A 15,829-nucleotide genomic window follows, 5' to 3' on the forward strand; every position below is an offset into this window, starting at 1 on the left:
GTTTTTTTTTTATTTTTAATTTGTAAATGTTTATTCTTGAGGGAGAGAGACAGAGACAGAGAGTGAGTGGGGAAGGTTCAGAGCGAGAGAGAGAGAGAGGGAGACACAGAATCTGAAGCAGGCTCCAGGCTCTGAGCTCAGCACAGAACCTGACATGGGGCTTGAACTCACGAACCGTGAGATCATGACCTGAGCCAAAGTCGGATGCTTAACCGACTGAACCATGCTTCACCAATTAAACCACCCAGGTGCCCCGGAACAAAATTGTTTTAAACTCTACAATTCTTGTCCTACGAAATGTTACACTACATTTGAATATAAATACTCTATATTATCCTCTGTTTGTAAGCTTTTTTATTGTTGCCATTCATGCTGAAAGGCAATTTGCTTTATTGTAGCAATAATAGAAGACCTGTCTTGCAGGAAATCATGAAAACATAGTTTCTTCCGTTTGGTAAATAGTCATTTTTAAAAGATCACCTTCAAAAGCTAAGACATAGCTGCCTTAAACCTTCATTGTGGTACTTTAATAATTGTATCGTGCTTCTTTAATCTGTCATGTTGCCTAGCATGGAGATTGTATGACTGTGAGACAGTGCAACTTTACTGCTTGGCCTGAGCATGGAGTCCCTGAAAACAGTGCCCCTCTGGTTCACTTTGTAAAGTTGGTTCGAGCAAGCAGAGCACATGACACAACACCTATGATTGTTCACTGCAGGTAAGGAAGATATTTTCAGAACCTTATATGAAACACTAGAAATGGCATTTAAACCCAATTATCATGATACCATTGATAAGGGAACTTTCCTGAAGTCTTGACTGGATTATGCCTCTCAAAGGAAAGTCTTTAATTTTTTTTTAATTGTAGCCCCTTGATGTGTGTGTATGGTGTCGTGTGTGTGTGTTTGTGTGTGTGTGTGTGTGTGTGTAGGATTTTAAGAATTTTACAAATAAACATCAGATCCTTTATTATTTCAATTGGCATTAGTCTACTATCATAATTTAATTTTTTGTAAAAAGAATTTTTAGATTTGAGTTGTAAAGAATAAAAGAAAATGAACTTTAAAATAAAGATTAAATTGGGTGACCAACCCAAGTATTATAACAAATTTGGACAAACTTTAGCTACTCTCATGTCCTTCTTTGGCTGCTTTTTGAACATGGTTAAGAGAATATAACTGCAAGTTGAAAATTGTCTCCTTATTTTCATTGGTATTTAATACTTAGAAATAAAATTCAAGGTTTTTAGCATTCAGAGTTTTTCTGGACAGATTGATTTAATTTGTGTTTTCTAACATGATAGAACAAGACTTTCTAACAAGTCTCAACTTGTGTCTCTCCAACAATTGGTTTGTAAATAGAGAAAAAGTGGATAATAATACACTATTTTATGATTCCATTTACATGAGACGCCTAGAATAGGTAAATTCATAGAGACAGAAAGTAAAATTGTGGTTACCAGGGACTTGAGGGAGAGAGAGATGGGGAGTTATAATGCGTATGTTGTTTAGTTAGTTGTTTCATGAGAACTTCTGCTTGGGATGATGAAAAAGTTCTGAAAATGGATAGTGGTGATGGTTGCACAATGTTGTGAATGTGTTTCATGCCAACTGAGTTGTGTACTTAAATATGGTTAAAATGGTAAATTGTTTGTTACATGTCTATTACTGCAATAAAATTATTAGGTAACAGTACTTAATCACATTAATAATTAATAAATTATTAATTATAATTTTTCCAATAACTGATAATTTTTCTAACAGGTGTATGCTATAATCAGTCTGGTTAAAGATGTAAGAATATATTAATCCATCCAAGTTTTTTACTTTTATTTAGAGGAGAAAATTCAATATGTGATTTAAATGATTATATATTTTCTAGGAATATTTTACATTTTTTTAATTATAAAGGTAATACATAAATGCTTGCTCATTACAAAATATCTAAACAATATTTATGTTTAAAAAGCATACAGAACAAAGATTAAAAGCCTCATTTTTACTGTCTTATTTCCATTTCCCCTCCCTAAACATAACATTTTCATCAAAATAGTGTATGATATAAATAGATTAACAGCTTGCTTCTAAAGTCAACTATTCCTGTTAAGCTGGGTCATTGATGATTAAAATTTTTAATGAACAGTAGCTGCCTTTAGCTTCTTTGTGTCTTGCACATATACTGACACTAACATCCATTAGAAAAGAAAAGTACCTAATCCCTTATAGCCTCAAAAAGAGTAGAGAGCATGGGGCTCAGTCAGTTAAGTGTCCAACTGTGGCTCAGGTCATGACCTTGCAGTCCATAGGTTCAAGCCCCACGTCGAGCTCTGTGCTGACAACTCAAAGCCTAGAGCCTGCTTTGGATTTTGTGTCTCCCTTTCTCTCTGCACCTCGCCCCTCATGTCTCTCTCTCTCTCTCTCCTTCAAAAATAAACATTAAAAAATTAAAAAAAAAAAAGAGTAGAGAGCAGATAGTAGCTACACTGTGATGAACATAGCATAATCTATAGACTTAACCAAATCACTATGTTGTATACCTGAAACTAATGTCACATTGTGTGTCAATTATACTTCAATAGAAAGACAGAGAGAGAGAGAGAGAGAGAGAGAGAGTCTCCCCCTTTGTAATAGAAATGGATGAAATATCAGAAAAAAGAATGCTCAAATTAATAATTCTCTTTGGTATCATTTAAAACTGTCTACTAAATTTTTATCTCTAACCCCAGCTTCTCACCTCAACTTAGATGTACATTTAACTGCCAATTTAATGTGACAACCTGAATGACCACAAAACTGAAAATTTGATGTGTCCAAAACAGAACACTTGATTCAATCTCCAACCTCACTCCACCTTCTCAGTCCCCTCTTGGTAAACTGCAAGTCCACTCCCCATGGTGCCAGAACCCAGGGTCATCCCTGACTCTGCCCTTGCTCTCGCTCTCCACCTGCGGCCCTGAAGCAAGTACTCTGATGCCTCTCCCCTCTCACCTCTCCACGGCAGTCCCCCGGCCCTGAGCTCCTTGCTCTTCTTCCAACATGCAGAACATGCTCCACGCACACCTCCCCAGACACACCCTCCGGCTGCAGTGCTCCTCTCACACTGTGTGCTCCCTTTTGCGAGTTTCTTTCCAAATATTACATAATCAGAGACACCTTCTCCTTAACCTGATTTCTCTTTCTTCATAGCGCTTATTACCTCCAGGCACATTCTATGCAGTATTTGTGTAGTGCCCTTCACTGTCCTCTAGAAAATAAGCTCCTCAAGTGCAGGGACTTTGGATTGTTGTTCATAGCTGCACCCCAGATGCCTGGACAGGGTCTGACATTCAAAATATATTGAATAATGTAATTACCAATTACTCTGTTCAGGCATGTGTATATATGTGTTACCATAATTGGATTTATGTTGTAATGCTCATTATTTCGTATATGGCTGAATCATGGGAAATTGCTAAGATTCAGTTATTTCTTACCTACAAAAATGGCAATTTTATGTTGTTCAAAGTAACATTTATAAGACTAGGTGGCCTTCCCTGTGTCTTTTTTTCTTTTTTTATATTTACTTCCTGTGTTAACCGTTCAAATAGCTATGAGTCTTTTTCTTCTAATGGGAATTTCTGCATAAATCTTGTCAAGTTTATCAGTTCATGATTTCTATGGAGCACATACTTGTCCGTGGGTATGAAACTAATTTCTTTTTTTTAATTAAAAAAACTTTTTTTTTACATTTATTTATTTTTGAGAGACAGAGAGAGACAGAACACTAGTCGGAGAGGGATAGAGAGAGAGGGAGACCCAGAATCCAAAGCAGGCTCCAGGCTCTGAGCTGTCAGCACACAACCTGATGCGGGGCTCAAACTCACAAACCATAAGATCGTGACCTGAGCTGAAGTCAAATGCTTAACTGACTGAGCCACCCAGGCAACCCTAAGCTAATTTCTTAAAAGGAAACAGCTTTTCAATTTTATTATCTATAGGAAGTAAAAAAAATTCTAAGAAAAGAAAGTGAAAAGAACAGATGAGAGACTGCCAGTAAGAAGCAGAGTAAATGCTATAGGGCTAAGAGTTGGTATTTTTAATATTCAGCATTTCTATTCGTAACCAAAAATATGTGCAATACAAAGTTTCTGGTGTTAAAAATGTTCAACAGTTTAAAAAAAAACTTCTTGATATGTATGTATATATAATGGAATATTACTCAGCCATCAAAAGGAATGAAATCTTGCCATTTGCAATGATGTGGATGGAGCTAGAATATATTATGCTAAGTGAAATAAGTCATTCAGAGAAAGACAGATACCATATGATTTCATTCATATGTGGAACTTAAGGAACAAAACAGATGAACACAGGGGAAGGAAAAATAAAGAAAAAGGCAAACCATAAGAGACTCTTAACTAGAGAACAAACTGAAAGTTGATGGAAGGCAGGTGAGTGGAAGATGGGCTAAATGGGTGATGGGGATTAAGGAGGGCACTTGTGAGGACCACTGGGTGTTGTATGTAAGTGTTAAATCACTAAATTCTACTCCTATAACCATTATTACACTACATGTTAACTAACTACAATTTAAATAAAAACTTGAAACAAACAAATCATCTGTATACTTCTCCAAATATACCCCTTAAAATATTATGAAAGAAGAGGAAAAGTTCAACTGGTTAAAAAAAAATAGCATGGATTGAAGAGACAGAGGAGACAATAGCTGAATTAGAAGATAAAATTATGGAAAAAGAGGAAGCTGAGAAAAAGAGAGAAAAAAATCCAGGAGTATGAGGGGAGAATTAGAGAACTAAGTATTGCAATCAAATGGAACAATATCTGTATTATAGGAATTCCAGAAGAGGAAGAGAGAGAGAAAGGGGCTGAAGGTGTACTTGAACAAATCATAGCTGAGAACTTCCCTGATATGGGGAAGAAAACAGGCATTGAAATCCAAGAGGTACAGAGAACTCCCTTCAGATATAACTTTAATCGATCTTCTGTACAACATATCATAGTGAAACTGGCAAAATACAAGGATAAAGAGAGAATTCTGAAAGCAGCTAGGGATAAACAGGCCCTAACATACAAAGGTAGACACAAAGTGTAGTAGCAGACCTATCTACTGAAACTGGGCAGGCCAGAAATGAATGGCAGGAAATCTTCAATGTGATGAACAGAAAAATTATGCAGCCAAGAACCCTTTATCCAGCAAGTGTGTCATTCAGAATAGGAGAGATAAAGGTTTTTCCAAACAAAAACTGAAGGAATTCATCATCACTAAGCCAGCCCTACAAGAGATCCTAAGGAGGACTCTATGAGTGAAATGTTACAAGGACCACAAAGTACCAGAGACATCACTACAAGCATGAAACCTACAGATATCACAATGACTCTAAACCCATATCTTTCAATAATAACACTGAATGTAAATGGACTAAATGCTCCAACCAAAAGACATAGGGTATCAGCATGGATTAAAAAAAACAAGACCCATCTATTTGCTGTCTACAAGAGACTCATTTTAGACCTGAGGACACCTTCAGATTGAAAGTGAGGGGATGGAGAACTATCTATCATGCCACTGGAAGTCAAAGAAAGCTGGAGTAACGATACTTATATCAGACAAACTAGACTTTAAATTAAAGGCTGTAACAAGAGATGAAGAAGGACATTATATAATAATTACAGGGTCTATCCATCAGGAAGAGCTAACAATTATATATGTCTAGGCACCGAATACAGGAGCCCCCAAATATATTAAACAATCACAAACATAGGCAACCTTATTGATAAGAATTTGGAAATTGCAGGGGACTTTAATACTCCACTTACAACACTGGATAGATCATCTAGACACAGAATCAATAAAGAAACAAGGGCCCTGAATGATACATTGGATCAGATGGACTTGACACACATATTTAGAACTCTGCATCCCAGAGCAACAGAATATACTTTTTTCTCGAGTGCACATGTAAAATTGTCCAAGATAGATCATATACTGGGTCACAAAAGAGCCCTTAATAAGTATAAAAGAATTGAGATCATACCATGCACACTTTCAAACCACAATGCTATGAAACTTGAAATCAACTACAGGAATAAGTCTAGAAAACCTCCAAAAGCATGGAGGTTAGAGCACACCCTACTAAAGAATGAATAGGTCAACCAGGCAATTAGAGAAGAAATTTAAAAATATATGGAAACAAATGAAAATGAAAATACAACAATCCAAACACTTTGGGATGCAGCAAAGACAGTCCTGAGAGGAAAATACATTGCAATTCAGGCCTATCTCAAGAAACAAGAAAACTCCCAAATACAAAATCTAACAGCACACCTAAAGGAATTAGAAGCAGAACAGCAAAGACACCCCAACCCAGTAGAAGAAGAGAAATAATAAAGATCAGAGCAGAAATAAACAATAAAGAATTTTTTAAAAAACAGCCGAGCAGATCAATGAAACCAAGAGTTTGTTTTTTTAAAAAATAAACAAAATTGATAAACCTCTAGCCAGCCTTCTCAAAAAGAAAAGGGAGAGGACCCAAATAGATAAAATCATTAATTAAAATGGAATTATTACAACCAATCCCTCAGAAATGCATGCAATTATCAGGGAATACTGTGAAAAATTATATGCCAACAAATTGGACAACCTGGAAGAAATGGACAAATTCCTAAACACCCACACACTTCCAAAATTCAAACAGGAAGAAATAGAAAATTTGAACAGACCCATAACCAGAGAAGAAATTGAATCAGTTATCAAAAATCTCCCAACAAATAAGAGTCCAGGACCAGATGGCTTCCCTGGGGAATTCTACCAGACATTTAAAGAAGAGATAATACCTATCCTTCTCAAGCTGTTCCAAAACATAGAAAGGGAAGGAAAACTTCCAGACTCATTCTATGAAGCCAACATTACTTTGATTCCCAAACCGGACAGAGACCCAGCAAAAAAAAAAAAAAAAAAAAAAAAAAAAAAAGAACTACAGGCCAATATCCCTGATGAATATGGATGCAAAAATTCTCAACAAGATACTAGCAAACTGAATTCAACAGCATGTAAAAAGAATTATTCACCATGATCAATGGGATTCATTCCTGAGCTGCAAGGGCTAGTTTCAGTATTCGCAAATCAATCAACATGATACATCACATTAATAAAAGAAAAGATAAGAACCACATGATTCTGTGAATTGATGCAGAAAAAGCATTTGACAAAATTCAGCATCCTTTCTTAAGAAAAACCCTCAAGAAAGTTGGGATAGAAGGAACATACTTAAACATCATAAAAGCCATTTATGAAAAGCCCACAGCTAATCTCATCCTCAATGGGGAAAAACTGAGAGCTTTCCCCCTGAGATCAGGAACACAACAGGGATGTCCACTCTCACTGCTGTTGTTTAACATAGTGTTGGAAGTTCTAGCATCAGCAATCAGACAACAAAAGGAAATCAAATGCATCAAAATTCACAAAGATGAAGTCAAGCTTTCACTTCTTACAGATTACATGGTACTATACATGGAAAACCCGTTAGACTCACCAAAAGTCTGCTAGAACTGATACATGAATTCAGCAAAGTTGCAGGATACAAAATTAATGTACAGAACTCAGTTGCATTCTTATACACTAATAATGAAGTGACAGAAAGACAAAAAACGAAACTGATCCCATTCACAATTGCACCAAGAAGCATAAAATACCTATAAATAAACCTAACCAAAGATGTAAAAATCTGTATGCTGAAAACTATAGAAAGCTTATGAAGGAAATTGAAGAAGGTAACAAAGAAATGGAAAAACATTCCGTGCTCATGGGTTGGAAGAATAAATATTGTTAAAATGTCAATACTACCCAAAGCTATCTATACATTCAATGCAATCCCAATCAAAATTGCACCAGCATTCTTCTCGAAGCTAGAACAAGCAATCCTAAAATTTGTATGGAACCACAAAAGGCCCCAAAGAGTCAAAGTAATATTGAAGAAGAAAACCAAAGCAGGAGGCATCACAATCCCAGACTTTAGCCTCTACTACAAAGCTGTAATCATCAAGACAGCATGGTATTGGCACAAAAACAGACACATAGACGAATGGAATAGAATAGAGACTCCAGAATTGGACCCACAAAAGTATGGCCAACTAATCTTTGACAAAGCAAGAAAGCATATCCAATGGACAAAAGTCTCTTTAACAAGTGGTTCTGGGAGAGCTGGACAGCAACATGCAGAAGAATGACACTAGACTACTTTCTTACACTATTCATAAAAATAAACTCAAAATGGATAAAGGACCTGAATGTGAGACAGGAAACCATCAAAACCCTAGCGGAGAAAGCAGGAAAAGACCTCTCTGACCTCAACTGCAGCAATTTCTTACTTGACACATCCCCAAAGGCAAGGGAATTAAAAGCAAAAATAAACTACTGGGACCTTATGAAGATAAAAAGCTTCTGCACAGCAAAGGAAACAACCAACAAAACTAAAAGGCAACCAACAGAATGGGAAAAGATATTTGCAAATGACATATCGGACAAAGGGCTAGTATCCAAAATCTATAAAGAATTTACCAAACTCCACACCCAAAAAACAAATAATCCAATGAAGAAATGGGCAGAAGACATGAATAGACACTTCTCTAAAGAAGACATCCAGATGGCCAACAGGCCCATGAAAACATGCTCAACATCGCTCCTCATCAGGGAAATACAAATCAAAACCACACTGAGATATCACCTCATGCCAGTCAGAGTGGCTAAAATGAACAAATCAGGAGACTATAGATGCTGGCAAGGATGTGGCAAAATGGGAACCCTCTTGCACTGTTGGTGGGAATGCAAACTGGTGCAGCCACTCTGGAAAACAGTGTGGAGGTTCCTCAGAAAATTAAAAATCAATCTACCCTATGACCCAGCAATAGCACTGCTAGGAATTTACCCAAGGGATACAGGAGTGCTGATGCATAGGGGTACTTGTACCCCAATGTTTATAGCAGCACTTTCAACAATAGCCAAATTATGGAAAGAGCCTAAATGTCCATCAATTGATGAATGGATAAAGAAGTTGTGGTTTATATATACAATGGAATACTACTTGGCAATGAGAAAGAATGAAATCTGGCCCTTTGTAGCAACATGGATGGAACTGGAGAGTGTTATGCTAGGTGAAATAAGCCATACAGAGAAAGACAGATACCATATGTTTTCACTTTTATGTGGATCCTGAGAAACGTAACAGAAACCCATGGAGGAGGGGAAGGAAAAAAAAAGAGGTTAGAGTGGGAGAGAGCCAAAGCATAAGAGACTCTTAAAAACTGAGAACAAACTGAGGGTTGATGGGGGGTGGGAGGGAGGGGAGGGTGGGTGATGGGCATTGAGGAGGGCACCTGTTGGGATGAGCACTGGCTGTTGTATGGAAACCAATTTGACAATAAATTTCATATTTAAAAAAAACTCAAACATTTGATGAGAGTGCTAATGATAATCATCTTGGTCTATCTAATCTTGGTAACAATACAAATCCATACACACTCCAAAGAAAATCTACTTCCAAATAAGAAAAAGAACTGTTTAGGATTTATTATTATCATAGTTCATTTTCTTCTTTACTATCAACATGAACAATCTTTTGCTGAACAATATTCACTCTTCCTGCAGTGCTGGAGTTGGAAGAACTGGAGTTTTTATTGCTCTGGACCACTTAACACAACATATAAATGATCATGATTTTGTGGATATATATGGATTAGTAGCTGAACTGAGAAGTGAAAGAATGTGCATGGTGCAGAACCTGGTAAGATGTCTAAAACCGTGTGCAGTGCTCTATAATTTCTACAGGGAGGATATTAGTGGCAGCAGTCTGGTTGGGCATGGACTTGAAACCTTATTTGCATAGCAGCCGCTCTGCTCTCTTTTGCTGTATTATAAACCTCCTAGGGGGGAGGGGATTGGGGAAGGGCAGCTCATGCAGCATAGTCACCCCTGTGCACTGTTACTCACTGGTCATCCTTCCTACCTTGTTTATACTGATAAGTAGATAAGTATATAGAAAATAATTTTGTTTAGACTGATATATATATATATATGTATATATATATATATATGTATATATATATATATACATATATATATATACTGATTCATATCATATATACTGATATGAAAATAATCAGTTTATACTGATAAGTATATAGAAAATAAAATTGATCTGTCTTTAGCATTTGGCAAATTTGAGAAGCTCAGGAAATGAATCAAATCAATTTCTTTTGTAAACATGCTAAAAATTATATTTGGGAAAAGTTTAAAATACTGTTATGGGGTTTTATGTATTTCATTTGTCCATATTTACCCCTATTGTATAATAGTACTAATGATCATCATAGCATACTATCAACTAACTATTTTGGAGTATTTTGTTCTGTTGTTTTGGTTTGTAGGCAAAAATGTTTACAAAATATATTTTTTTCTTCATTAAAAAAGTCACACAGTATAATACTAAATCCTTAACGTGTATTATCTCATTTAATCCTTTATTTGTAAAGAAGTGCCAATAAAACTAATCAACAGACTAGCAGTTATTGGCTCTGCTTTATAAGTAGGGAAGCAGATGTTCCCTTTGAAGAATTTAAATGATATAATAAGGTTATACTATTAATTAGTTTCAGAACCACAATTCAAGCCCAAGTCTGTCTATCGGTAACATGTAAGATGTTTCTGTCTGTATATATGAATTGGTATTTTTATGTTCTTCAAATAGAAATTTTTTCACAGTAAATATACAGGCCTGCCTTAACCATATTTTCCACAATACCTACTAGAAAACACAAATAGCATCCTAGTTGTTAAAGGTGTGAGAAAACAGGTTCTTGGCTTTAATAAGTTTGAAAAGAAGTTAAACTGATCTTAAAATTTCTTAAAGGCTCTATGCTACTTTGCATTACAATTACAAATGTAGAGCCCCTGTGGGCATCTTTTTCCAAACTTACATGATTATGAAATCCTTGAACCTTTTTTGACCCCAGAACTTACAATACCATGTAGGGGAACGTTAATGTTCTTAGGAAGATGCTGGCTGCACCAGAGACATCTAAACTTTGTGGACTGCACATCCCTTTCAGGAAAAATATTTGCACATTCAACTCCAATAATTCTATATTTATTTTTTAAATGTAGATTGAAAAATTATGTAAATTATAAAGCATACAAAATGAGAAATAAAAAACATGTAATAAAGATCAAATAACCAATATTTTGAAATCTTGCTAATTATGATGCTCTCATATTATCATTAAGTATTTTCAAAAGATAAAATATACACTTAGCACAAGGTAATTCTATTTCAATCGTGATTTTAGATACATATTCTAAATTATTTATAATTTTTAAACAAGTGATCTAGCTTTTTATCAGATTTCATTACACTGTTGTTTTTACTGACTAGAATGACCATAAGATTATTCTAGAGGTACAAAGAATTTCAGCCTTGCTGTTTCCTTGTCATTCATTTGGGCTTATATGATAAATACTGCCTTCAATCCACAGTCTCTTTGTAGGAATCTTTCTAAGCCACTTCAGTTTTGTGATGGTTAGGTAAAATTAGGTAATGTAATCCATGTACATTCTCTTCTATGCTGAAAGGGAACAAATGAGTGAAGTATCACTCTTCCTTTAGGATACTTCAGAAACGGAATATAACTTGTGACCAGGGTTGACTTCCTGGGTGTGACAGGCACAATCTCACAGGGCTCATGCTCAAAAGGGCACTTGATGCAGCGTTTGCTGTCACTGTCTTGAAAATCATTAATATTTTTTGAGGGAGGAAACTCATATTTTCATTTTGCAGTGAGCCCACAAATTAGGTGTCCTCAATTATAAGGGGTCCAATATAAATCCCACTATTAACCATTATTTAAACCCAAATTCTTTCTTATTTTTGTTAACAATAAGAATAAATAGAAAGCAAACATTTTCCTCCCATGTTCCTGGATGTACACATGTGCACAAGCACTCAGTGTTCTTGGCAATGATAAAGATTGGTTGACTCTTTTGGATATTATAGAGGGTGGGGCTGATTGGGATATTGTTTCCTTTTAGAATCTAGAGTCAATCCTCAGATAATAAAAATTGGAAACATTTTGACTTGCTCTAAGTTTTGTGGCACCAGACTTTGTAAAGTGTATGTTCAAGAATGCCGGTTAATAATTTCACACAATTTAGTGCCCAGTATATGCTATAAGCTTCATATGTTATGCTTGTTTAACCAGTCCGAGTACTATGTTGCAGGGTAGGCAAGGGAATAGAAAGAGCATGAGTTTTGAGGTCAGAAAATTGAGTTAAGATTCCAGTTCAGCTAATTAATTGCTGGTCTGTGACTTTGTTTAATTAAACTCTTTTAGTTATTTCCCTTTTGTAAAATAGTCATGTTTTACTTTTCACAAGTTTATTGTCAGTATCAAATAAGAGAAAGTATCTAAAGCACCAACATGCAGTAAATGCCCAGCATGCGGTAAATATCTGACAGAATTCTTCTGGATTCCCTACTTGCTGAAAAGCTGGTTCTCAAAAGCTCTCTTTCACCTCACTTCATTCCCAAAGTTATGCTCTTTGCTGTCTTTTTTCTGTGGTGATAAAAAAGGAAAATGACCACAGTTCTTGACTCCAGTCCTTACAAACCACTATTGCCTTGCCCAAGAGTGGTTTCTTACTTTCTTCTGTTGCACTCGGGAGTAGTTCCAATTTCTATAAAGAATGCTGTCTTGGCACATGCTACAGTAGCCATGGGCAGGGGTGAGGAGGTGGGAACCTCAGCAATATTTTGCCACTAAAAGGCCCCAGAGGGGCATGGCCCAGACCCAGGAGAGAGCTATGAGTTCTTTCATTGTCTACCAAAAAATAGTTCATAGCAGCCCCAAGAACTTTCTGAGAGAATAGTATGCAATAAGATAACATGCTGAGATGCTTTCGGTACTTCCAATAAGGGTTAATCTGGATGAGTCCCTTCCCTGCTGTGGTTTTCCTGGAAATTAACAGATGTGAAGCCTTAGGTAAAAGAAAAAAAAAAACTCATATATTTGTTGTATGTAGTTTTTTGCCAGGCACTTTATATATATTAAATCCTTTAAATATCACAACACAGGTGTTATGATCTTCCACATGAGGAAGCCAAACATCAGAAAAGTTTAATTCTTAAGATACCATGATTATCTAAGGTAGAAGCTGGAATTGAACTCATCACTGCCTCTTTGGCAATAACACACCATGACAGAGGGATTTTGGAAAATATAGTACTGGCCGTGGAGCTCAGCCTGCCCTGCTGGCAGAATTTACACACATCATTCTTTCCAGTGGAGAAAATGAGATCGGGACAGTCAGAAGCTTCACATATCAAATGTGACTTCAAATTCAAATGCGATTTTATAAAAAATACCAAAACTCATAAATTCCAAGATTATAATTTTTGGAGAAGCTATATTGTGTCCGTATATTTCTGCCAATAATGTTATTCATCGTGGGACGTATATTTGAAAACACTTTTTTAGAATTACCTTGAGAAGTAATTTACTAGTAATTTCAACAGAATTTTTATTACTTTCTAACAACACTTTATTTCTTACCAAAACTGAATTATGCAACTTGATCGTGCACTCACTTATAAAACCTAATCCCTAATGACTTCTGAACGTTGTCCACATGAAATTGTTCCTTGAATGGTAAAGGTTGGCTAGGAATGAGAATTAAATGGTACTAAATCAACAAACATTTGTTACATAACTGCTACATGCCAGGCACAATTACAGACAATGGGAATATAGCAATGAGTGTGACAGAGTCCTGCCCTCACAGAACTGACATTCTGATGAGATGAGATGAGATGAGATGAGATGAGATGAGATGAGATGAGATGAGATGAGATGTTTGGAAACATTTTGTAATTCATGAAGAAATAGATATTCATAATAATGACCAACAGTTTCTGAAGACAGTTTCAGTGGAGGAATTCCAAAAAGATTTTGATATACAGTAGCAATAGATATGAATATAACCTCTGAAGATAGATAGATAGATAGAGGACATTCTATTAAATTAGTTATGTGTGTGTGTGTGTGTGTGTGTCTGTCTGTGTGTGTGTGTGTGTATATATATGTATATATATTTTATTATATTCCTTTAACAGCAGTTGTTTCCTATGTAAAAGTGAGGATGATTTTCTATGACTTGACCTTAAGTATCTTTGTGAAAGTCCAAACTCAGAAATGCTAACAGGTTACTGAATTATATTGAAAAAAAACTTCAAGAAGCTAGATAGTACTGAATTTAGCCTAAACATTCAGAGGAAATGTTAGGAGTCCTTGTCCAGGGTGTGGGTGTTAGGGTATTTCAGTGATCAACTACCTTATAGTTACAAATAAAGACCAGAAACTTGACATTAAGTAGGCCAAGTGTCAGGTGATTAACAGAATTGTTAAATGTATTTTAAATGTGCTGATGGTGTATAGATATGCTCACTCACAGATAGTGAAAGCAAATTTAGCATCTGCATGCCAACAACCATGCTAATCATTCTAAAAAGAAAACTATTTATAGGAAAAAATTACTAATTTAGACCTAAGAGGAAAAAGGAAATTCATAAATAGATCTAATTTGATCTAATTCACAAATAATCTAATTTGCTACTTTTTAAAATAATCACAGCAAGCAGAAACATATTAGCATGGGGTTTAATGATAAGTATTAAAAAAAAAAGAAACAAGAAGCCACAGGAACTTAGAAAACCTTATGTTTGAAATGATAGAAAATCATTTATATACATGGTAAGTTCTGGTAAGTTCATGGTAAGATCAAATTAGATCTATTTATGATCTAAGAAAAATCTCCTCCATATCCATGTATTTAACCACTCTTTCTTTGGTGTCTAGGCACAGTATATCTTTTTATACCAGTGCATTCTGGATCTCTTATCAAGTAAAGGAAGTAACCAGCCCATCTGTTTTGTTAACTATTCAGCACTTCAGAAGATGGACTCTTTGGATGCCATGGAAGGTAACCAGGCAAATTGTACAATTTACTAGTTTACCAGGAGATTAATTACATAATAAACACATGTTGAAAATGTTTTAATAGCTTGGCTAATGCACATAACAATTTTTTTTTATTTCTCTCTAATCCAAGTTAAGATAATAGCCTCTCTTCGTATTTTTGCCATGAAGCACTTAAATATTTTTAACTGGTAGCTTCAGTTAAAATATCTCTTGTGACATGTTACTTTATGTTATAGGTGATGTTGAGCTTGAATGGGAAGAAACCACCATGTAAATATCCAGACCAAACATTACAACTGAAGATATTTTCAAATCCCAGGGGCCAAAATTTCCCCCTTGCTCTTCTGAATTGAAATGTACAACCTTAAAGAAATCTCAATGTTTCTGTTACTGTGCCTTACTAAATGGATTGACATTTTATGAATAGTTGTAGGAAATAGCTAATTGAGGATAATTATTTGTTTTGTACAGAATAAATATGCATGTAAAATGTTTAAGAAAAAATATCCCAGAGATTTTTGAAGTCTTCCACATTTTTGGAATAAGCCAAATGGAAAATTATCATTATGATCTTTCTATGTAAAATTTCCCTGCATATTGGATCGAATTTGAACAAAAGTTGTAAATGTTGATTCAGTAGTGTTATTTTGGCCTCCAGGGTGTTGACGTTTCTTGTGGATGACTTCCAGGACTGTCATAATGATCTGTACTTCCATGTACACCCCTGTGTTTTGAATCTCTGTTTTATGAGTGCTGAGATATCATCTCATGATCTCGAACAGCTGAACGGTAACCCTCTGACACTG

The 15,829-nt window shown here is 35.5% G+C and overlaps 1 protein-coding gene across 1 annotated transcript in view; it reads left to right on the forward strand.

Moving 5' to 3' along the window:
* The window catches only part of PTPRQ (protein tyrosine phosphatase receptor type Q), a 199,271-nt gene extending 183,740 nt beyond the window's left edge, over positions 1-15,531 (forward strand). The window contains exons 42-45 of the mRNA XM_042944646.1: positions 570-718; positions 9,643-9,778; positions 14,901-15,024; positions 15,260-15,531. Of these exons, the coding sequence (XP_042800580.1) occupies positions 570-718; positions 9,643-9,778; positions 14,901-15,024; positions 15,260-15,297 (447 nt within the window). The 3' untranslated portion in view covers positions 15,298-15,531. The remainder of the gene's footprint in view (positions 1-569; positions 719-9,642; positions 9,779-14,900; positions 15,025-15,259) is intronic.
* Positions 15,532-15,829: the final 298 nt, after the last annotated feature.

This window comes from Panthera leo, chromosome B4 (assembly GCF_018350215.1).
Source record: "Panthera leo isolate Ple1 chromosome B4, P.leo_Ple1_pat1.1, whole genome shotgun sequence".
Lineage (NCBI taxonomy): Eukaryota > Metazoa > Chordata > Mammalia > Carnivora > Felidae > Panthera > Panthera leo.